At 46.7% G+C, this 24,714-nt stretch overlaps 1 protein-coding gene across 1 annotated transcript; it reads right to left on the reverse strand.

The window, feature by feature from the left end:
• Window positions 1-2,830: 2,830 nt before the first annotated feature.
• Window positions 2,831-23,098, reverse strand: ENDOD1 (endonuclease domain containing 1). The gene is made up of 2 exons (XM_081909960.1): window positions 22,235-23,098; window positions 2,831-4,177 (listed from the first exon to the last, which is right to left on the reverse strand). The coding sequence occupies exons 1-2, from the start codon at window positions 22,550-22,552 to the stop codon at window positions 3,056-3,058; spliced, it is 1,440 nt and encodes a 479-aa protein (XP_081766086.1). The 5' UTR covers window positions 22,553-23,098; the 3' UTR covers window positions 2,831-3,055.
• Between the last annotated feature and the right edge of the window lie 1,616 nt (window positions 23,099-24,714).

A 24,714-nucleotide genomic window follows, 5' to 3' on the forward strand; every position in this document is an offset into this window, starting at 1 on the left:
AAGATTGAGATGGGGAAACTCTGGCTTTCCACTTGAACTCCTGCTCCCAGCTGCACCAGCCAGTGTGGCCAATGGGCATGGGTGATGGAAGTTGCTTTTGGGCTATAGGTTCTTAAGCACAGAACTGCCACCTTTCTTCTGCCGACACCATAGGTAGTATGTGGCAAGGGATAAATTAAATAATAAAGATTGCTGTGAGAAGCCTCACTCTATAGAGGTAGTGAAAATACTATTTATTCACTTAGGTGGTGTTTCTATACCACTCTCCCATGTGAAACGTCTTGAGAGTGGCAAACAAAATCGAAAATAAAGGTTAGCAATAAATACATGAAACCAAAAATCCAATGTATAACAGCAGCAGAGATCAAAGCAGAGAACCAGATTAAAACTCAGTAACTTCAGAAGGCTGGGCAAATAGAAATATCCTCTCCAGGAACACGGAAGATATATGGGTTGGTGCCCTGCCAGTTGCCATGGGGAAAGCATTCCTGAGCTGAGCAGCTTCATAGAGGGGGAAGTGGTCCTTAAGTTAAACTTGTCTCAAGCCTTTTAAAGGCTTTTTAAAGATTAAAATCGACCAGGAGCCTCATGAATAGTTCTTAAAACAAAAACAAAAAAACTGGTGAGGTGCTCCTTACATCTAGCCACAGATAAGAAGTCTAGCTGCCTCGTTTTTCACTAAAACGGCCTAAACTGTCTTCTACGGGAGAGCCATGTCCCTTGTGTTATAACAATCCAATTCAGAAGTTAATCTAAGCACAGGTTTGAAACCCAGACCTGCCTTAAAAGCAAAAGCCAGTAGGCCTCAAACACTCTGAAAAGAACAGAGCATAGAATAGATACTGCACTACGGCCACATTCACTCCATTTAAGCAGTTGTGGCTTGCCTCAGAGAATTCTGGGAGGAGGAGTTAGACATGCTGAAAGTTCTTAGGAGACCCGTAGTTCCCCTCCCAGAGCTACAATTCCCAGTTTTCCACGAAGACGGATTGATAATTGTAGCTCGGGGAGGAAGGAAGGCTAAATAATTCTTGGCACCTTTAACAAACTGCTCCCAGAATCCTTTGAGGCAACCCATTACTGTTTCAAGAGGTATTGTAGTGCCTTAAATGGATCGTGTGAGTGTATGCATAGTGCTTGCAAGATTACACTATGCCTTTACCTTACACACCTTCCTGTCAACATAATTATTTTCCATATTGTGGATGGAGGGGCTTGAGGTTGCCTAGTTTAGTTTGTCGCAGAGATGAAATTCAACCAGGAACTTCCCAGTCCATTACTCCGTTTCTTAAACAGATATTCTACACCAGTATTGACCACGTTCAACTAACCAATGACACTAGCAGAACCTCACACAAGGGCTTCCCCCGTGCCCCCTGAAATTGGCTTGAGGGGGTTGGAAGAACCCCAGAACAGCACACAAGGGAAGGGGAGATTGCTCCATCAGCGCTAGATTGAATTCCTCCCTGTAGGAACTCATTCTTCTACCTTCAAAGGACAGCAGTGGATGACCTGCCACCTGAAATGCTCTATGGGAGTCATTTTGGACTCACAGCTGTCCATGGAGGCGCAGGGGTCAATTCTGTGTCCAGGGCAGCTGTCTACCAGCTCCATCAGGTACGCAGGCTGACATCCTACCTGCTTGCAGACTTTCTTGCCAGAGTGGTACATGCTCTAGTTATCTCCTGCTTGGACTACTGCGATGTGCTCTACGTGGGGCTACCTTTGAAGGTGACCCAGAAACTGCGACTAATCTAGAATGCAGCAGCTAGACTGGTGATTGAGAGTGGCCACCAAGACCATATAACACCAGTCCTGAAAGACCTACATTGGCTCCCAGTACGTTTCCGAGCACAATTCAAAGTGTTGGTGCTGACCTTTAAAGCCCTAAACTGCCTCGGTCCTGTATACCTGAAGGAGCATCTCCACCCCCATCGTTCAGCCCAGACACTGAGGTCCAACACTGAGGGCCTTCTGGCGGTTCCCTCACTGCAAGAAGCAAAGTTACAGGGAACCAGGCAGAGGGCCTTCTCGGTGGTGGCGCCCACCCTGTGGAACGCCCTCCTATCAGATGTCAAGGAAATAAACAACTATCTCACTTTTAGAAGACATCTGAAGGTATGTATCCCTGTTTAGGGAAGTTTTTAATGTTTGACGTTTTATTGTATTTTTAATATTTTGTTGGAAGCCGGCTAGAGTGGCTGGGGAAACCCAGCCAGATGGGCGGGGTATATTATACTATTATTATTATTATTATTATTATTATTATTATTATTATTATTATTATTATTTGCCAGATGAGTGGGGGGAAGGAGGAAGGAGTGCAAAAAAGTGCAAAAATAATTCTTACAATGAGTCAGAGCACTGGCCAGCCGAATGCTGTATCCTTTGCTTGACAGACGCTCAACGGGGGTCTCAGATAGGGGTCTTTTCCAGCCCAGTTCTCTATTTTAACTGGAGATGTCAAAGATTGAATGTGGGACCCTCCACATGCCAAGGATGCTCTCTTATCACTGAGTTAAAGCCTAAACCAAAAAGGGAAATTTGGAAAGCGACTTTCCTCTCCATGGATAATTCTTGACTTGGGAAAATGATTTCTTCAAAATCTCTAAAAACCCTTCCCCCCCAGTAAGGTTCTCTGCTTATGCTGCAAACTTACTACAAAGAGAAGTATTTTGGCAGGTTCAGTCACTGCAGAGGATTCTGTATCCACCATTTTCATATATTCTAGTAGAGAGGATGAAGGTTTCTCTCCTGTTCAGAAGTTTTCCTGGTTCTCAAAAGACTTGACATGAGACGGAAAGGTCAACCAGCCACCCAAAGTGCAACATTTTACAATAAGTGAACATTTAATTTTGCCATAAAATGCCCCTTCGGGAGGGGAAGGGGACATGAAGCTCACCCATGTTACCAGAACATTGGTTCATTACTGTTAATGTCATCACAAATAAATACTTTATAGGAACAGCAGGAGATTAGCAACATATCGGAAAGTATTGCTTTGGGTTTCTTTCCCCAGAGTTCTTCATAGCCATTCGCTTTCTCACACCGCTTTTCAGGCATCGTAAATCTTAGGAAGGAACCTTTTGGCTAAATGCGAAACGATGTAATTTAGGCCCTTCACAATGCTTGTCGTGGCATCAATTGCCAGTAAGAATAATCCACCAATACCTGAGGCGATATCTCGGAGGACTGTAGGGATGGCACCCAAGGTGTAGAAAGGGAAGGACACGATGTCTAGTATCACATTCACAGGGATGCTGAGAATCTTGTAGGTAACCATCAGGACGCTGTAGATGTTTTTGGCAATTCCGTTCAGGATGTTGACGCCAACGCGAGCCACATCAACAAAGACATTCAGCAGCGCTGTGGCAATTCCTTTGATGAAGGTGAACACCCCTCCGACGATTGTCTGGATGAGGCGCCACAGGAGAGAGAAGGTGTATTTCACAATATAGCCAACCAGGTAGACGACCAATTTCAGCAGTTTGAAGATAGGTGTAACGATGAAATAAAACAACTTCTTCAGAAAGCCACTCTCCTCCTTTGGCTGTGTGTGCTGGCCTGTGGTGGACTTCTTCGCTTGTGGCACCGGTTCCTTAGCTCGGATGTGTTTCACGGCATGGTGGACCTCCTCCAGTTTCTTGGGGTCGTGTCTGTCTTGGCCGCAGTGGTTCTTAAACAGTTGAGCTCCTGCGTGGAGCTTCTTCTCAAGGGCTTCCACAGTGAGGTCTTCTAGGCGATTCTCAGCAGTTGCCTGCTTAATAAATCCCAAAGACCAGGTCTTGGAACCATCATCACAGCAGGCGGCCAGCCAGAGAGACTCGGGGACAGAGACTTTGTCCTTCACTTTGAGGGTGGAAGGAATTGCTCCAGAAACAAGATAGAGACCCTTCCCATTGTCACAGTGTGGAGCCAAGGCTTGGCCTACCAGGCTCTCAATCTCCCAGTGCCATATTTCATGGAGAGGTGGGGTCAACGGCACCGCATTGGTCAGTGTGTAGGTGGCTATCTCATGGTCGCCATTATGAAGAGAACTAGGGTTTAGTTGCCCCCTCTCGTAGCCAGAGTCCACATAGTCTGCTGTGAGGGCCTGCTTGGACCCCAAGTTGTCCACTGAACCTGTGACCTCAACTTCCGGCATCATTCCTTCCAGGCCATTTTCGTGATCATCGATCTGAAATGTGAACAAGAGAAATAATTGGATTTTAGAAAAAAGGTCACTCATTAAATTTCTCGGGCCCTGTGTGCAATTTCCTGGGCAATCCAGATTCTAGAAATCTTAAGACTTGTCTAATTTAAAAAATTACATTTTGTCTCAAGCCTTTAAACAAGAACAAGGAAAGTTTGTGATTTAAAACTTGCCAGCCATTTCTCTAATTGAACACAAAACCATAGACAGGGATTCAGGTGGAGTTCAGTGTTTGTGGTATTTCTGAAGTCTTGGATTTTAAATTTGTAAAAAAAAAAGTATTAACGTCAAAACCTGACATTGAAAAATTTGCAATTCATGCAATGTAACTTAATGGTTACATCAAGTAAATAAATAAAATACTTAGCTGACAAACGCGTCACAGATAGCTCAGTTCTGCTCCCCTAACATAAATCCTGGCTACGTCCATGCCCTGGATTGCTTTCAACTAATTGCTACTCAGAGTAGACCCATTGAAATTAATGTATGTTTACTTCAGTGGGTTTACTGAATAGGACTAGCATTAGATACAACCCATCATATTTAAAAGACACACTGGTAATTACTGCTGTCTCCAAATTACAGAGATACACTTACTGTTGTACTCAACATTTATTAATAAAACCTCTACGTTGATACAGTCAACAGTATCCCCAGTAACGCTGCTACCTTTTAATATGAGACCTATTCCTCACTTTTCCTTCAGGTCTTCCTGGTCCTTTGCATCTCTATTCCTAGATTGTCCCGCAAAGCCACACCTCTTGCAAGGTTATTACAATAACAAAGTTATTACAATTCCAGCCAAACTGGCAGTTCTCCCTTCCCTTACAGAAGCTGATCTACAAACATCCTAACAATCTCATTTCATTGAGTAGTTGGAATATCCGTAAGCAGCATTCCATGCCAACTTGGCCAATCAGTGCCTTTGCCACAAGCAATGTAGAATTTTGAACAGGTGGACACGCCTCTTACATTACACAGCTTTTTGCCAGGTTCAGATTATTACATAGGTTGAGGACGCATTTCTCCTGAGTCACCTAAAGGAATGTGCCTGTTCCAGAGGTCTCTAGTAGCAGAGTGACCGCTAGGAATGACCTTTTCCAAATGACACTGTAAACAGCTTGATGTGTGTGTGATGCAGAGATTACATCAGAACCAGCTTTTGGAACAACTCAATTGCGCATAGAAATGAGTGGAATGTCAGGGAGTCAATGTGAATCATGGCCAATCAGCCTCCATCCTTAGAGCCATTCCTGGAATGTGCATCATCTACCCTTGTACTTCATAGCTCACTTGGTACCCAGGGGCAATCAGGAATTCCATACAGGTGAGTGAGTGGTTTGGTAGAGGAAGTATGGGTCCATCTCTCACCCTCTCTCTTATTTACTACTCCACCTGGCTTCCATGCAAGCCTTGAAGGTAGAAGAGCCCTTTCCTCTGTGGCCACCATGGAAGCCAAACAGGCTGGCAGAGGAGAGACAAATCATTCCACCCATCCCTCCAGTTTGGTTGGTAGAAGCCAATTTTCCTTTTTTAACTACCCTGCAAGTAGCCCGAATTCTCATGAGGACTATGGAGGAGAGGACCTCTTTCTGTTACAACCAAAGATGCAAACTAGTAGCTTCTTAGTTGGCTGGTAAAAAGAAGAAGCAGGCTAGTAATGTCTGTGGGCTTATTTGCAAGGCTGTCATAGTCCTTCTGGTGCTACTGTGTAATTTCTAAGCAGACAAGGACTGGGGCTCCAGCCATCCTGTAAGCGATACTTGTCCTGAACTCCAGATCTTTGGCTGGCTGGCTGGGAGTTGTTGAGTCTCTAGGATGAGGATGGGATGGGGTAACTTCTGACCTTCCAGATGTTTCCGACTTCACTTCCGGAGGCGGCGCAAAACGGCAATGGCGGTCCTCTTTACCGTGTGAAGAGGGGCTCCGCGAAAAAGGGTCGTCCGCTGCGGCAAAGCGGAGACCCATTAAGACAAACCGTAGGCAGAGCGAGCCTGCGGCCGTGGGACTCGGCGGGTGCCAGAAGCCCCCCCAGAAACGAGGAAGGGACCTCGTAAGAGGCTCCGGAACGTGAAAGGGGGAGCGGCGCTGTGAGTTCATCGCTCTTTTCGCGGAAGTGAAGCCGCGCTGCTGTTGCTGATGAGCGTCGACCTTTCTTCTTGAAAATCATCGGAATTGGCTGCAATTTACCCGTGAGTAAGGGGTACTAAAGATTGACTCAAATTTATTTAATTCGGCTGAAAACGGGAGGCGAGTAACAGGAAGTCCGTCTCCCGGTCCTGCTAATCAGAGCAAAGCAAAGAACCCGATGTGGGCTGAAGCGCTCAAAAGAGACTTTGAAATTAGTATGAAGGGGCATTAACAGACTGTGTTCTTTTAGAAATCAAAAAGATTGAAGGATTAAATCTTTTGGTTTACTGCGCTAAGGAATCTTCCTCCTATTGTGAAGTGACGTGGAATTGAAGGGATAACCGAGCTATCGGACTGCCAGTGTTGCAAAGGAGTACTGTCAGGCTGCTGAAACTTTTTCTTAAGTACAAATTGTTGCATTGATGGATACACTATCGCTTTAATACTGATATTGGAACCTTTCTGCTACCTTGTGGCACTATTTTGAAACAGAACTATCTGAAAGCCTCCTTTTCGAACTTGGGGACTATAAAAGTTGAAATAGGAACTTTGATGGTGGAAAAGAAACTTTCTTTCTTTTGAAAACCCCCCCTAGTGGATTTGCGGAGGCATAGAGGTCTGGGAACTGTACCTTATTGGGATTTTTTGTGGTTTAATTGTTTACATTCTGGACTTGCCTTTCTCATGGATTGAAAGACTATTTGACCTTGAACAGAGGCAGCTGGGGAATGAGTGGCCCAGGGAAAACAAGAGCATCTAAAGCTAAGGAAGCCTTGGCTGAGGAAGCTAAAGAAAAGAAAAAAGATAAGAGAGCTGGGCAGCTTGTTCAAACAATGTTGACTCATCAACGCAGATCCTCGGTACCAACTGTGCTGACGGCGCAGGAGGAAGAAGTTGAAACGCTTGCAACAGAAGATATGGCAACTGGAGGAACTGATCCAGTCTTGAAACAAATTTTGGAACAACTGGCACTTTTGAATAAGAAGGTGGACGATCAGTCATCTAAAATTGACAGAGCTACATCTACTATCAGTAAGTTAACAGATCAGGTTTCCCAGCATACTCAGGCTATTGAGAAATTGCAAGGAGCTACGGCGGAGAACTACAAACTAGCTGCGGAAGCCAATCAAAAAGCTGAGCAAGCGTGCAAAAAGGTGGAGGAGATCAAAGGGGAAGTAAGACCTCTGAAAAGACAGGTAGGAGAACAGCAAGCCTACCTGTCAATGGTGGAACTGAAAAGTAAGGAATGTAATCTTAGGCTGAGGGCCGTCCCAGAGCTGGAGCAGGGCAACCTAGAGGAATTTTTGACACAGTTGTTTTCTAAATTTTGGGGGGTTGAGGAAGATAAAGACTTCAAAATTGTGACGGCCTTCAGATTGGGAAGATCGGTTAAAAAAGACAAGTCCAGAGACTGTTTGGTTTGTTTGAGAACAAGAGAGGAAAGAGACAAGATACTAGGCCAACATTTTAAAAAATCTCTGGAAGTTGAAGGCAAAAGGGCAGAAATTTATAGAGACATTCCTAAATATCTGTTGGACCTTAGAGCTTCATATACAGACTTGGCTAAATTGTTAAGGTACAACGCAATCCCTTACAGGTGGGAATTTCCTCAAGGTTTATCATTCACCTATAAAGGAAAGAAGGTAAGAATTAAAACACCAGAGGACCACCAGAAGTTCCTACACGACAACGAGGAGGACCTCCAAAAGAGAGCTGTAGATTCTTGGCCTCCACCACCGGGATCACCACCAAGACCCGTACCATCTGGAGGCGGACCGGCACCACAGCCTTCGGGAACGGAGGACAAATTAGATACCCAACTGTGATACTTAAGAAGTAGACCAGGATGTCTCTACAGCTTCTTAGTTGGAACATAAATGGCGGGAATTCTCCAGAAAAACGGAGAAAAGTATTTCATATTTTGAAAAAAGAACAATTGGACATTATTTGCCTGCAAGAAACACATGTGACAAGACTCCACAGAAAAGTGTTAATTAACAAAAGGCTAGGCCAAGAATTTATCTCATCGGACAAAGTTAAGAAAAGAGGAGTGGTGATATATGCAAAGGAGAACTTGTCACCAAAATTCGTATTTAAAGATGAACAGGGTAGAATTTTGGCAATTGAAATTCAGACACAAGGAGAAAAGTTTTTAATTCTAGGAATATACGCCCCAAATGATGGAAAATCGGAATTTTTCAAGAAGCTGCATGAGACTATGCTGGACTATTTGGATTACAACAACATTATCATGTTGGGAGATATGAACGGAGTCGCCTCAGTGAATATGGATAAGTCGCAAAGTGCTAATATAACGAAAGACGGCAGACTACCAAAAACCTTTTTCGAAATGACTGACAATTTGGATTTGATTGACATATGGAGGATCAAGAACCCTCTAGGGAAGGAAGGAACTTTCTTTTCTGAGGCCCACATGACATGGACGCGAATCGACCAAATATGGATAACTAGAGGGCTGGCACCTAAGACCAGAAAAGTGGAAATCTGCCCAAAAACCTGCTCCGACCACAACGCTTTGAGAATGGAATTGAGATTAAATACAACCGGATCTTTCAGATGGAGAATGAATGACGCTTTGTTAAGAGATCAGGAGATTGTTAAGAAGGCCCAAAAAGTTTTAAAGGACTATTTTGAAATAAACTTAAAGACAAATGTGGAAAAAAGAACAATCTGGGACGCAAGTAAAGCAGTTATGAGAGGGTTTCTAATACAGCAGAACACGATTAAAAAAAGGCTCTGGAATGAAAAGAAGGAGAAGATTTTGGAGAAAATAAGAGAAGGAGAGAAAAAACTGAGATCCAGGCCTAAATCAAAGGAAGTATTGAGAGAAGTGAAGTTTTTCCAGGCACAATATTCGAAACTGATAAATCAAGAGGTGGAATGGAAAATTAAACAAATGAAACAAAGATCCTTTGAATCTGCTAATAAGTGCGGGAAGTTGTTGGCTTGGCAGTTGAAAAAGAGACAAAAGCTTAATACAGTTACAAATCTAGAGATTGAAGGGAGAATGGTTCAGAAACCCGAGGAAATTAGAAAGTGTTTCCAGAGATATTTCAAAGAACTTTATTCACAAAGGCCACAAAAAGGCTCGGAGGTGGACCAATTTGTCACAACTAATGGATTACAAAAAATACCCCAGGAAATGAGAGCAACCCTGAACTGTAATATTACAATCCAAGAAATTGAATGCGCCATTCAGAACCTCCAACTGGGCAAGTCTCCGGGACCTGATGGACTTACTTCCAAATATTATAAGGCATTGAAGGATTCATTGATACAACCATTGTTGGAAGTTTGTAACCAGATTATGGAGGGGAGGAAGGCACCGGAAACGTGGAAAGAAGCTTTCATCACGTTGATACCAAAATCAGAAACTGAAAAAACTCAACTCAAAAACTACCGTCCTATCTCACTCCTAAATGTGGATTACAAAATCTTTGCAGACATTCTGGCAAGCAGGTTTAAGAAAGTATTAAATGAAGTGATTCATAAGGACCAAGCAGGCTTTCTCCCTGGCAGACATTTATTTGACAACACAAGAAACATCATTGACATTTTGGAATTTTTACAGATTAACTCAAATACAAGAGCGGTGTTGATCTTTATTGATGCGGAGAAAGCCTTTGACAACATTTCTTGGATGTTTATGAAGAAAAATTTGGAAAGGATGGGAGTAGGGCGGGGGTTTGAAAATGGAATAGAAGCAATTTATTCAGAACAAAAAGCTAAATTGATAGTAAACAACGTGGTGACAGAGGAGTTCAAAATTGAAAAAGGGACACGACAGGGGTGCCCTCTATCTCCTCTGTTGTTTATTTCAGTCCTGGAGGTGCTATTGAACATGATTAGAAATGACCGGTTGACACAGGGAATTGTGGTCGGAGAGAAACAATATAAACTGAAAGCTTTTGCAGATGACTTGGTATTAACATTACAGGAGCCAGCCTCTAGTACTAAAAGAGCGTTAGAATTAATTTCTGACTTTGGTCGGGTGGCGGGATTCAAGCTGAATAAACAAAAAACTAAAGTTTTAGCAAAAAACTTGACAACTACTGAAATAGAGGAGTTCAGAAAAGAAACAGAACTAAATGTGGTTAAAAAAGTAAAGTACTTAGGGGTGCACCTGACCTCCAAAAATTTGAATTTGTTTAAGGACAATTATGAGAAATGTTGGTCAGAGATCAAAAGAGACTTGGAAACATGGTCAAGACTGAAACTTTCCTTGTTGGGCAGAATAGCTGCTATAAAGATGAATGTTTTGCCGAAAATGCTATTTTTGTTTCAGGCCCTCCAGATCGTGGATAAGGTGGAATGTTTTGGAAAATGGCAGAGGGATATATCTAAATTTGTCTGGCAGGGCAAAAAGCCCCGAATAAAGTTTAAAATACTAACAGATGCGAAAGAAAGAGGGGGGTTTGCCCTGCCGGACTTGAAGTTATATTATGAATCTGCAGCCCTCTGCTGGTTGAAGGATTGGATTTTGTTGGAGAACACCGATGTCCTCGACCTGGAGGGATTTGATAATGCTTTTGGGTGGCATGCATATTTGTGGTACGACAAGGTTAAAGTTCATAAATCGTTCAAAAACCATATTGTCAGAAGGGCAATTTTTATGGTCTGGTCAAAATATAAAGACTTATTGGAGAGTAAAACTCCGAGGTGGCTCTCACCGATGGAGGCCAAAGCACGTAAAAGACTCAATATGGAGGCCCATTGGCCTAAATATTGGGAAATAATTGAAAAAAATTGGAGATAAATGGAGGTTGCAGAGTATGGAAAAGTTAAAAAACAAGGTGCGAGATTGGTTGCATTATGCTCAAATCCAGGAAGTTTTTAAAGCGGACAAAAAAGTGGGTTTCCAGGAGGAAAAATCGAAACTAGAGACAGAGTTGCTTGAGCCAAAATCTAAGTTAATTTCAAGAATGTACAACTTGCTGCTTAAATGGAATACACAGGATGAGATTGTTAAATCCTCCATGATAAAGTGGGCGCAGGACTTGGGGCACAACATTATGTTTGAAGACTGGGAAAGGTTATGGAACACCGGAATGAAATTCACGGCATGTAGTGCCTTGAAGGAAAATATTATGAAAATGACATACCGGTGGTACATGACCCCAGTCAAGCTTGCAAAGATATATCACCTGTCTGATAATAAATGTTGGAAATGTAAAGAGGAGGAAGGGACATTTCTACACCTCTGGTGGACCTGCCCGAAGGTGAAGGCCTTCTGGGAGATGATACATAATGAACTAAAAAAGGTGCTTAGACTCACCTTACCCAAGAAACCGGAGGCCTTCCTCCTGGGCATGGTAGACCAGAGGGTGGCTAAGAAAGATAGAACTTTCTTTATGTACGCTACTACAGCAGCAAGGATCTTGATGGCAAAGCACTGGAAGACACAAAATCTACCCACACTGGAAGAATGGCAGACGCAGCTGATGGATTATATGGAACTGGCTGAAATGACTGGCAGAATTCGAGACTCGGGAGAAGAAGAAACGGAGGAAGTTTGGGAAAAATTTAAGGACTATTTGAAAAAGCATTATAAGTTGTATGAATGTTAAAAAATGCTTCTCTCTAGGAAATTATAGCTTCAGTATCGGTAAATCTTTGAATTGGTAAATAAGGCACAACAAGACAGAAGTGGTGTAATGAAATAATTTTATTGTGTTGAAACTAAAAATTAATGGATTCGGATTGAAATGTTTAGAGACCAGATATCACGATAAAATGGAAGATATATTATTATGTTTAAAATAAGTCAACAAATTGCTGAGGTTTTGGTTTTACAGAGAATGCAGTGTCCGGAAGATGGGGGGAGTCCACTAGATTTATGGAAACATGTATTTGGAATTTGAATTTTGTATATTATAAACCTAATAAAAATTATATAAAAAAAAAAAAACAGATGTTTCCGACTTCAAATTCCATCACCCCGGCCATTGCCCATGCTGGCTGGTGCTGAGGGGTTGTTGGTGGCCACTGGGTCATCTTGTAGTGAATTCTGTAGTTTATCTACGTGCTCCTCAAAAGAGGTACCTCCTTTTGCCTGCCCTCCTGAACCACCCAATACTCAACTTCATTGGGTGTCCCCAAGTTCTAGTATTAGGGAGAAAAACCATCTCTCTATCTGCTTCATCCACTCCTCCAGTCTCTCTTACTGCTTTACGTATTCCAGGAGAGCGCATGGCTGTTCCTTGTCTCCAGTGCCGATTCCTAGCTCAAAAACCAAGCCCTGTCTGCTGCTAATCAGGTTAGCTCCTCTCATATTTAACAGGCGGAAGCATCCCCTTCCGCTGTGTTGCCTGCAATTACAGAAGCATCTGGACAATGTTCTTCCCTTCTTCTCTTCCTAATGAGGGAGCAGGAGCTGTTTATGCTGTGAAGGATGGCTCCCGATTGCTGTAGTTGCTTAACAACTGGTTAGCTGTGCTGTGGTTGCCTAGCAACCACCCGGTCCTCACCTACATCCCTCCTCTCTTTCTCCAGCTCCTGTAAAGAGGACGGCACTAAGCTTGATAATGATGGGTACCAGCTTGCTGCAAGGGGAGAATGCTTCTCAGCACCACCACCACCCATGCAAAAGCACGCACAGCCCCGCCAGCCATGGCTACTAGCCCAAACTGGAGTTGGATGAGCCTTTCTGTTTTACTAATTACTAATGATATCACACTTGGTTTTCCCACCAATGAGCCCTGTGGTTCCCAAGTGGGCACTCATCCAGGCCCTGACTAGATCCAGACCTCCTTCACTTCAGCAAAGAGGGGGCCTCATGTGCCTTTTGGACTCAGCCTGCAGCTACTTGCCAAAATTGGAGGGAAGGAGACCTGGGAAGACCTCACTACCGTTATTTTAGGCCCCCTGTGCACTAAACATTTAAAGCAGCGTCATACCACTTTAAGCAGTCACTGGTTCCCGCAGAGGATCATGGGAAGTGCAGTTCGTTAAGGGTGCTAAAGGTTTTCCGGAAATACCTATTTCCCGCACAGAGCTACAACAGTCAGAGCGGTTTAACAATCAAGCTCTCCTTCCCAGGGAACTCTAGGAATTGTAGCTCTGTGAGGGGAATAGGGGGTCTCTTTGAGAGGGCTACATTTGGCCCTGAATATTGCTACTGGAACAGAAGTGTAGGGTAGAAATTATCTTAAGAAAGAAATACGCATTCTCGCCGCCAAAATGGAATCCAATGCCTTGGCTACCACCATTTTCTCCCACTGTATTGGGAGGGGAGGGGCTGTGTACCTGTGTCCACTGTTTGCTAGTTTTATACTCATTCACTTTCATCAGCCAAACAGCAGCCTGGGATTATTCTCAAACTGCAGCCTATGTATTAGGTTTCGGATAAGTGATCCAAAGTTTTCTTCATGTAACTAAATACTTGGAACAAGGAAAATGGGACAGCAATTGCTATTTACTACTGATACTGTATATTGCTGCCAACTTTATCTCAGCCCCCTGCCAGAAATGCAGGTAAGCGTTATCCCCTCTTTAGAGATGTGAAGCTGAGGAAAGAAAGGGTTATCTGCAGCCAAACGCTGAAGTCGGAAGTTTAACCAGAGTCTTTTCTCCAAATCCAGTGCTTTGTCCACTGGGACACTTGGGAAGCGACGTCACCAAAATCAGCCTTCCCCAACTTGTCGCTCTCCTGGTTTTTCAGACTACAATTCCCATCAGCCCCTGCCAACACACCAGGGCTGATGGGAGTTGCAGTCCTAGACACCTAGAGGACAACTGGTTAGGGAAGACTGACCAAAATCATAGTTTGGAGACACTGCGGCTTCACCGGAGATGGTTGGAGGTGGTGAAATGGGTTAAGCAGCTGGAAAAAGAGAATCTCCTGGTCAGTCAGAGGGGAATGGGAAGTTAGGTGCTGAAGAGTAGGAGGAAATTCAATGTCCTTTATTAGAATAAGTAGAGGAATATTTAGGATTCCAAAGGGAAGAGGCAATGTACTCAGAGGCTGGGATGAGGGAGGAGTTGACAAAACACAGAACTAACCCCTCTCAACCCAAGCTGAATTCCTGAAGCTTAAATAGCTGCATGCATGGCAGACATTCCACACGTTAAGCCTTTTCCCCAGCACATCATCCTGATACAGGGGAAAACTTTACCTGCTGAACCCATGCCTGCTGGTGCTGAAAGAACCTGAGAGAGAAGAAAAGCGGCCCAGTCGTGCATAGGCACAGACTACAGTGATAGGGGAAGAAAGGTAAGAACATGAGATGAGCCTGGATCAGACCAAATTTCCTTCCAGCTCCAAATTCTGTTTCTGGTTCTGTCCGCGGAGGCAGAAGCACCCAGGAAGGCCACAAAGAAGGCATGAGGTAGTGAACGCCACTGCCTCTCAATTCGTTCCTAGCACCTGATATTCTCAGGTAACTGCACCTCTGCAGGGAGGCTCGGCTTAGCTATCACAGTGGTTTCTAGTCTTATCCTCTATGAAACAGCCTAATACAGTAGTACCTCGGGTTACAGACTCTTCAGGTTACAGACACTTCAGGTTACAGACTCCGCTAACCCAGAAATTGTACCTCAGGTTAAGAACTTTACCTCAGGATGAGAACAGAAATCGTGCGGCGGCGGCAGCAGGAGGCCCCATTAGCTAAAGTGGTACCTCAGGTTAACAGTTTCAGGTTAAGAAGGGACCTCCAGAACGAATTAAGTTCTTAACCCGAGGTACCGCTGTACAGAACACACAGAGAGCTAAGCTATTGCCCACGACCCTGGATAAAAACATTCTTTAGCAACAATGTGTGCACATATGGACGTGGGTAGCCGAACAGGAGCATAAGCAAGGACATCTTATCTTGTGCCACTGCTGTTGCGCTAGCAGATGTTGTCCTTTTGTCTGCAGCTTCCTGCCCTTTCCGTCTTGAACACACAGCTATTAAAAATTTATGTCCATTACTCTCGCTGGTATTTAGAAAAGGCTATTTGGTATTTCAAGGGCTGGGGTAGAGCATGTGCTTTGCCCCCTTGCCTGTAATCTGATGCGGGTCCCCGGCAATTAAAGCCTCTGCACTCTCACAGAGCAGATGGCCTGACCATGTCACTCGCCCCAGCTCTGGGGCTACTTCTGCACCCGGCATTGTCATGCAGTTCCTCAGGTAGAACGGGTCCAGAACACATCCCACGGCACTCCTTCGTATCCTCCCTGATCAGATCAGACCAGTACCAGGCAGCTAGGGGTGGGATCTGATGCACATGTGTTTAAAATATCTAAATTTGCACTTTTCAGAATAATGCACGGACCAAGAAAGCACAGCCGACCTCCAAATTTCACGTTTCCCCAAATTTGCTGTGCAGTTCTCTAGGTAAGCAATGAGAGGCACACACAAAGGTAAAATGTGCGTATAAACACATGAAAACATACCCCCAAAAATGTTATATTAGGGGAAATGGCTTTGCCATTTTTGAATTTCCATTTATTTATTTCATAAAATGTATACACCGCTTGGTTGCGGAAAACCTCAAAGCGGCTTGCAAAAGAGGAAACTACTAGTAAAGTTTTACAACCGTACCTTAAAACGTATAAAATTTAAAATACTAAAATGACAAAGTGAGATTGGCACATTCGCCCATCCCTAGCCGCACCACCATGACGACAACCGCATCACGAATGATTGGCGACACTTTTCAGTGTGGGGAAGTCTTCTCAACTTGGAATGTGAATGCCCACTCAGGCCTGTTTCAGATGTGCCTATGTTTCCTTGCGCTTAATTGCTCCATGCTTGGAGCCAGTTCCCACCCTACCCTCAAATGCTCCACTGACCGCTGAATGTGTGATCTGCCTCCACTGAGAAGCACCAGCTTTCAGGGGAGAGTAAGAAAGCACTGTCCACAGCTTTTAGACATGCAAGCCACCCATCTGACACTGCAGTTATCAAGCGACGGGTGTTGCGTGCACTGCCATCCAGTTTGACAGGCGGCTTGCAGCAATCTGCTCTCTCCCAGCCTGAAGCAGAAAATGCAAAAGAATGCAAGTTCAGGAACTGAAGAAAAGAGCAACCAATCTCTTCTGCAAACACACCCTCCCCGCAACCTTGGGTTTCAGCTGTGCCCTGCACCACAGCCAACGTTTCTTATTTCAAAATACTGTATTGTTTTCTGGCAACCTTGCCAGACACACCTTACCCCCTGGGCTAGCTGGCTGAAAGCTCTCTGCACATTCCTCTACCACTCCCCAAAGGACTGAGGAAGTGGAGATTGCCTCTTAAGAACATGAGAAGAGCGCTGCTGGTTCAGGTCAAAAGCCCATCGAGTCCAGCATCCTGATGTCTCTGGGAATTCCCCAAAGAGAACCTGGGTGCAACAAAAGTCTTTCCTAGCTGGGACTGCCAGCAACCGGTGTTCAAAGACATGCCACCTCTGGCAGTGTAGAAAGAACACAGCCATATAGTAACTGTTGATAGCCTAAATCTCCATTATCTAATCCAGGGTTTCCCTAGTTGTATGGGGACTACAATTCCCATCATCCCTCACCAAAAGTCCTGCTAGCTAGGGATGATGGGAGTTGTAGTCCAAAAAAAACCAGCTGCAGACCCAAGTTTGGGAAACCCCGATCTAATCCTTCCCCCCCCCAAAGCCATCCAATTTTGCTGCCTCCTGCGAGAGAAAACTCCACCATTCAACGGCGCACTGTATGGAGCAGCATTTTCTGGCGCCTGTCCCGAATCTTCCAACAGAGTCAGTTTTTGCTGGATGCCCCCAAGTTTTAGGGAGGAGAAACTTCTCCCTGCCCAGTTTTGCTGCACCAGCTCCAAGCTAAAAAGCCTCTTCCCTCCTGTGGTGAGATAATTGGCCCACAGCTGACAACCCTAAGAGAGCCAGGCTGACAGTGACATCAGTGGGGGAGAAAGGCTCTGTGGCTGGCGTGCCAGTTTTGTATCTCGGGGGGTTTGCTTCCTCAAGGCCCCAAGAGGAAAGCAGTATCTGTCTCTGAATGTTGCTGATGCTTCCCTTTACAGCTCCTAAGATTAGAGTGGTAACAAGCCCTTCTCCCCCCTTGGGGCTAGCAGGAAGTGCCCTGTGCTGAAAGGGCGATCCTTGCAGAGCATCAGCTGGCAAGGCGCATGCCTAAAAGCATCGCTGCCAAACAGGCTAATGGCCTCCCCAGACAATGCCCCTCTTGAAGCTTCTGCAGACGGCTCTCTTGCCGATGAGCAGGGGGGCCATGACAATGGGATGCGTTTGTGTGCAAAGAATAGCTGGCGACCGCCCACCCCTCTTGCCTTTTCCCTTCCCTATTCATTTTTGGAGTCAAGCCTCTGTCTGTTTGGAGAAGACTATTTGTGTACCGCGGAGGTCAGGGCAGAGGTTGGCACCAATCTTGGCTCCCTCGGGAGACAGCCTCCGACTCCTTCCTATGGGAACCACAGTCATGGCCGGAGGTCCTCCAAGAAAACCAGCGACGACAGACGTTCTTTCCCAGAAGGACAAACTGCGCACACCCCTATTTTGTCCTCAAAAGGGATATTGGGAAAGGTTCAGAAGAGGGCAACCAAAACGGTCAAGGGGTTGGAGCAGCTCCCCAAGGAGGAAAGGTTGCAGTATTTTTAGTTTGGGGGAGGAGCCAAGTAAAGGGGCAAAGGCATGATGGATGAGGATGGGGAAAAAGTCGGTGGATCTCCTTCATAACACTAAAACTCGGGGCCATGAAGACGAATGTTCGAAGATTCAGGGGAGACAAAAGAAAGCAGTTTTTCATGCAACGTAGAGTTAAAATTAGCGGATTCGCTCCCGCAAAGTTTTGCAACGGCCACCAAGCTGCTATCTGGAGATTCCAGGGATTGAACCTGCATGCAAAGCATGTTTCTCTACCACTAAGCTATGAGCCTTCCTCCTGTGTTCCTGCATCCAATGGTTTTCTCAAAGCACAGGAAGTCTTGACAACTACCCATGTGCATTCTTCTCAGCAAGCATGCCCAAGTCGCTGCAGTGCACGCTGCAAGAACAGCCCCACCCATCTCAGTGGCTTCTGCGGTTTTAACCTCTCCTCCACTGAGCCTGGGAACAGGCAACAGCAGCAAGCACAGCTCTGGAGAGGCAGCTGGCTCTGCGCCACAGCTGGCCTGTGGTTCCGCCTACTTTCGCGCCACAAACTTCTGCAGCCTCTGTCACCTCTGGGCCCCTTGCTGCAGATTGGCTACTCGAACTTTAGGGCACTTGGCTCCGTCCGCAGTACAGTAGCACCTCGGCTTACATAATGTAACCTTCGGGTTGCGAAAGCGGTAAACCCAGGAGTGTTTCGCCCCACGCGCATGCGCAGCAGCGCTCTACCGTGCGCATGCGCAGAAGAGGTCCTTCCAGTTACGGAAGCCTCAGGATCTGACCGGAGCTCCAGAACGGATCCTGTACGCAACTGAAGGTACCACTGTATACATTTAAAGCAGTGTTATACCACTTTAAGCAACCATAAAAAAGGTAAAGGACCCCTGACAGTTAAGTCCAGTCGTGAACGACTCTGGGGTTCCAGTGCTCATCTTGCTTTACTGGCCAAGGGAGCCGACGTTTGTCCACAGATGGTTTTTCCAGGTCATGTGGCCAGCATGACTAAGCCGCTTCTGGTGAAACCAGAGCAGCGCACGGAAATGCCATTTACATTTCCGCCGGGGTGGTACCTATTTATCTACTTGCACTTTGATGTGCTTTCGAACTGCTAGGCTGGCAGGAGCTGGGACCGAGCAACGGGAGCTCACCCTGTCGCGGGGATTTAAACAGCTGACCTTCTGATCAGCAAGTCCAAGGTTCAGTGGTTTACACCACAGCGCCACCAGCGTCCCCTTAAGCAACCATAGCTTCCCCCAAAGAATGACTGCAGGTGTCACTGGACCACAACTCCCACCATCCCGATTGATGGCCATGCTGGCTGCTGGGGATGATGGGAGTTGTAGTCTAACAACATCTCGGAGGGGCTCCCACCTCTGGTTTAGCTAGGAGTGCCGAGGTTTCTTCTGCCTGTGGACGTGACCCAAAAGGAGGAAACTGAGCTGAACTATTATTTCCCTCCTGCATAGGTGTGCAGCCATGTGACAATGCCTCTACTTTTCGATAGTTCTTTGTTGCCTGCCATACAGGTGTTGCAGGTGCAGGAGTCTTGCTGGATGAGGAAAGAAACGTTGACAACCCTGCCAGATGTGAGGGGAAGGTGGAGATCATCCCTAACAACCCTCACCTGGTTTCTTGGGGTTTTGTTAATTATACATATCAGGGAGAAAGAAGCTGTGTTCACCCAGGTGTGTTATGGGACTATGACTTCTGGACCACTGCTCTTGCTGCTTGGGGCAGATGGGAGTTGTAGTCCAACAACATCTGGAAGGCCAAAGGTCCCCCACATCTGGTTGTGTGTGTGTGTGTGTATGTATGTATGATGAAGCCAATGTTCTGCTCCTCCTGCCTGCTAAGAGACTCTATCAGTACACTTTCTAATTTCCTTCCTGAGGTAGCTACAGTTGTACCTCGGGTTAAGTACTTAATTCGTTCCGGAAGTCCATACTTAACCTGAAACTATTCTTAACCTGAAGCACCACTTTAGCTAATGGGGCCTCCTGCTGCTGCTGCGCCGCCGGAGCACGATTTCTGTTCTCATCTTGAAGCAAAGTTCTTAACCTGAAGCACTATTTCTGGGTTAGTGGAGTCTGTAACCTGAAGCGTATATAACCTGAAGCATATGTAACCCGAGGTACTACTGTACTTCCCAAAGGGAGGAAATGCAACATCATAATTAAAAAGAAGGCACAAGTTTGCATCTGCCAATTTACATGAACAGATGCAAATTTAGAAGCAATTGCTTCAGATTAAACAGAAATTGGCATTGCTCCACAGCGAGGAAGACTGACCTGTGTGCAGCTGCTCAATCTGTTCTCTAGGTGCTCACGGCTGACGGGCAACTTTGCGGCCTTTTCTAGGCAGCCTACACACCATAGATACGAAGTTCATATGCCATCACCCCTGGCAAAGAATTCTGAGAACTGTAGCTTACTCCTCACAGAGCTATAACTCCTAGTAGGCCAATTCCCAGGATTCTCTGCAGCCTTGTTCTCCCTTCTTGGGGCTCTTTATCCTTAAGCCAGGATTGGAGCCAACAGCCTTTCAAACTGAAAACTGTCATCTGTAAAGTAGGAGCTATAGCTCCCAAGCTTTTGCAGTGGGGTGTTTTTTTTTTAATTTCCCTTCCTTGGGGAATCTCAAATAACACCCCAAGGCTTCTCTTTCCCATTCATCCACCTGGCCCAAGCATGGCTTTGCCAGTCTCAGCCTTGATCTCCCTGACAGAGCTATGATCCCCAGAGCGGTTTAACAATCAATCCCTCTTTTCAGGGAACTGTAGCTCTGTGAGAGGAATAGGCTGGCTCCCTCCTGGCAACTCTCAGCATCCCTGAGTGCACATTCAAGAGGCCCCTACATGGGTGTGTAACATGGGTGCAATCCTTGGCAAGTCGCACGATGGATCGCTGTCAGAAGCATGGGTCCACTTTAAGATGGAAGAGAGTGCCAGCATGAATGATGAACTGGGAGCCCTGCGTTCAAATCCCCACTCACGATGCGCAACGGGTGGCTTTTGGGTGACGCTGCCTCTCAACCCAACCAAACTCTCAGGGTTCTTGAGAGTTTAAAATGGGATTGCCATGAATATGTGCTAAATGCGGAGAGGGCCAACGAAAAAGACACATGGAGCCGCCGCCACCCCATGTGACAAATCCTCCCCCTGACATCATTGTGCTCTGAATCTCGCAGCACAAAGTAATGTGCTTTCGGATATGCGCTCGATGCGCAAGGGGAGGAAAAGAACCTTACTGCTGCTGGAATTGACAGTCGGAGTAGACAGGTGGGGGAGAGAGAAGAGACAAGCCGTCACTCCAGAATGCAGCAAACACTTCCATCAGAAAGATAACACAGGCTAAAAAAAAAGCCAGGATTGGTTATAGCTCCCTGGCTGGTCTCCAAGGTGCCCTAGAATACGGAAGAAGGCTCGGAGATCACATCTGAAGATACGTCTTCCGCATGCAAACCAAGCACAACGGGGCCGCACTAGAAGTCTGGAGTCTCAGCCAGCAGAATAATCAAAAGGGAGGGGGCCGGCTTGCTGGCTTACCACATTTTGAAGCAATGGCTGTTGCCTTCTGAAGTGCGAAGGAGGGGAGCTCTCCAAGGCCATTAAATGCCTAACCTCCAATGACCTAAGTGCACCCCTGCAGGGTGATCCCCTCCTGCGTCCTCCTTCCCACAGTGGCAAAGAGCAAAGCAGGGAGGCAACAGCCAATCCTCTCTCATTTCCAACAGCAGGGCTGTCCAGCAGCATCCGCCTCTGCTTACAGACTTCCCGCAGGCACCTGTCAAGACCAGGGCGCTGGACCAGGCAGGCCACTGGCCTCATTCAAGTACCAGGCTCTGTTCTGATGCCTAATCCCTTTCTTCCAGGAAGAAAAAAAGCCATCTCCTCTTGTGGCAGTGAGTTCCAAAGCCCATAGCTTTCCTTAAGTAACAACGATGGCGGCAAACCGTTTCACAGCAAGCTGCCCTGACCTGGTGCTTTGCAAAATCCACTCCCCCTCCCCCCCACTTAATCTATTTATTAAATTTGTATACTGCCCTATACATGTAGATCTCAGGGCAGTTCACAACATAATATCGCAGAATAAAAAAACAGAAAACTTGCCAGCTTACAATGTTCCTATAATCTATTTTAACTGTTTTGAAACATGAATTTTAGCTTGTAACCCAGCCTTGGAACTGCTGGAGAAGGACAGATATTGTGTGTTGTGTGTATATATATATAATAAATAAAATGTGTGTATCGGCCTTCATCCAAAGATCACTGGGCGATTCACAACATATTGACAAGAAATCATCATCATCAGTAATACCACCCGCCCCTTCCCTCCTCACCTGCGGCTCCACCAGCCATCTCTCTTCCCCGCTCTGGCCGCCTCCCGTGTACAGAAAAGCCGCGTAAAGGGGGATCCTGTCCCGCGTGCTGTAGAGGGTGGCGAAGCGCGGCTCTTGGTTGTATTTCTGGCAGATCTTCACGTGCTGATCCCCGGGCTGCCCCGGGAGCCCCTCGGGGGGCGTCCGCTGGTAGAAGAAGACGTCGCAGTCCCCGAAGCCCGCGGCTTCTTCTCCTCCCTTCGCGGCCACCACCTCGCCCTGCGCCCAGCCGGCCAAGGCCAGCGCCACGGCCGCCAGCAGAGGCAGCGAGCTCCGCATCTTCAGTGCGCAGCAACGAGGATTGCCTGAAGTTTCTCCCGGGCGAGGAGAGGATGCGATCCGCTTGGCTCTTCGGGGGGGAAAGGGCGAGACCAGACGCTGCTGCGACAGAGGCGCGCGGGTGCGGGTGCGGGTGTGTGCGCGCCTGGGCGCGCGGCGCAGCCTTTAAAGGAGGGAAGTGAAACCCGAAACCGCAGGCAGGCGCGAGGAGGCTTTCCGCGCGCAGCGCCAACACGTGGTGACACACGCCGCAAAAGCGAAAATGGGCGCTCTGCACGCGCTCAGAGGCATGCAGGCCGCCGATCGGGAAGAGGGAGGAAGGAAGGGGAGGAAGAAATAGCCCGAGTTATTGCCTCCCTTACGTCACTAGATCAGCGCCAGGCTATCTTCCTCCTTTTTTTTGGCTCCGGGCCACGGCTGGTGTCAGGCGGAGGGAGAGGAAGAGATAGGATGGGTGGAGAGAGGACCGCATTGCAGTGGGGATCCCCAGCAGCACGCCTTTCGGGTGGCTCGGCCACAATCTCCTCCCCGCGCCCCCATGCAGCACCCTGCCAGCCCGGCCTGCCTGTCACCCACTTAGGGGGAAAGAGAGACGAGGCTGCAGCGGGTCAGTGGCTCCGGCTAAGCCGATCATGGCGCGCTTGCGACGCCCTTCTCCAGCCAGCGGGTCACAGGGAGGGGTTTTTACGCAGCAGCAGCAGCGCGCGGGTTTTGCGCGCAGTGGCTGAGCCTCAAAATGCCCAGCTCCTTCATCAAAGTCAAGGTGGCCCAAGGCTGGAGAAGGTGCTTTGGCACCCGAGGGAGTGCAGCTAGGAGCACAGCCAGGAGCCTTTTCCCTTGTCCAGGTTATAAAAGTACAATAATTATAATAAAGTAAATAAGTAGCAGTTTGCTGCTCTTGCATGAAACCTGAAATCAGCTGCTTGGGGCGGCGGAGGAAAAGGATTCTACTAAGGAAGCTGCCTTAAACCGAGGTAGCTGTCTAAGTCCATCAAGCTTTGTATTGTCTACACCAGGGGTAGGCAACCTAAGGCCCGTGGGCCGGATGCAGCCCAGTCGCCTTCTCAATCCGGCCCAGGGACGGTCTGGGAATCGGCCTGTTTTTACATGAGTAGAATGTGTCCTTTTTATTTAAAATGCATCTCAGGGTTATTTGTGCGGCATAGGAAGTCGTTCATCCCCCCCCCCATATATAGAGTCCAGCCCACCACATGGTCTGAGGGACGGTGGACCGCCCATGGCTGAAAAAGGTTGCTGACCCCTAGTCTACACTGACAGACAGCACCTCTCCAAGGTTTCAGACAGGGATCTCTCCCAGTTCAATCTAGAGGTGGCTAGAACGTGGAACCTTCTGCTTGCAAAGCATGCAATATATTACTGGGCTGCAAGTAATCCCCCAGTATTAGGGCTGGGATTGTTTATTTTTTATTTCACTCTGCGCCCTATCCATTATAAACATCAAAATGCTGTGTATGCAGCATACATTTAAAGCGCATCTCCCACCCATCTCACAGAAAATGTGAACTGTAGTTTCCCCCTCACCGGAGCTACAATTCCCAGCACCCTTAACAAACTACAGTTCCCAGGATTGGTGTGTGTGTGTGTGTGTGTGTGTGCAAATCCTATCGCAAGTTGTGCTGGGATGAGCTGCTTAGTATGTGGTGGGTCTCTGGCTCAGTCCACTCACCCCTGGTTCAGCTGGCGTTGAATCCCGAACCCTGGTTAAGCTAAAGATACATCAGCGTATCTTTATGGTGGACCATAAAGAAGGCTGATTGCCGAAGAATTGATGCTTTTGAATTATGGTGCTGGAGGAGACTCTTGAGAGTCCCATGGACTGCAAGAAGATCAAACTTATCTATTCTTAAGGAAATCAGCCCTGAGTGCTCACTGGAAGGACAGATCCTGAAGCTGAGGTTCCAGTACTTTGGCCACCTCATGAGAAGAGAAGACTCCCTGGAAAAGACCCTGATGTTGGGAAAGATGGAGGGCACAAGGAGAAGGGGACGACAGAGGACGAGATGGTTGGACAGTGTTCTGGAATCTACAAACATGAGTTTGACCAAACTGCGGGAGGCAGTGGAAGACAGGAGTGCCTGGTGTGCTCTGGTCCATGGGGTCACAAAGAGTCGGACACGACTAAATGACTAAACAACAACAAC

Source organism: Podarcis melisellensis (genome assembly GCF_964234715.1).
Source record: "Podarcis melisellensis genome assembly, chromosome: 4".
Classification (NCBI taxonomy): Eukaryota; Metazoa; Chordata; class Lepidosauria; order Squamata; family Lacertidae; genus Podarcis; species Podarcis melisellensis.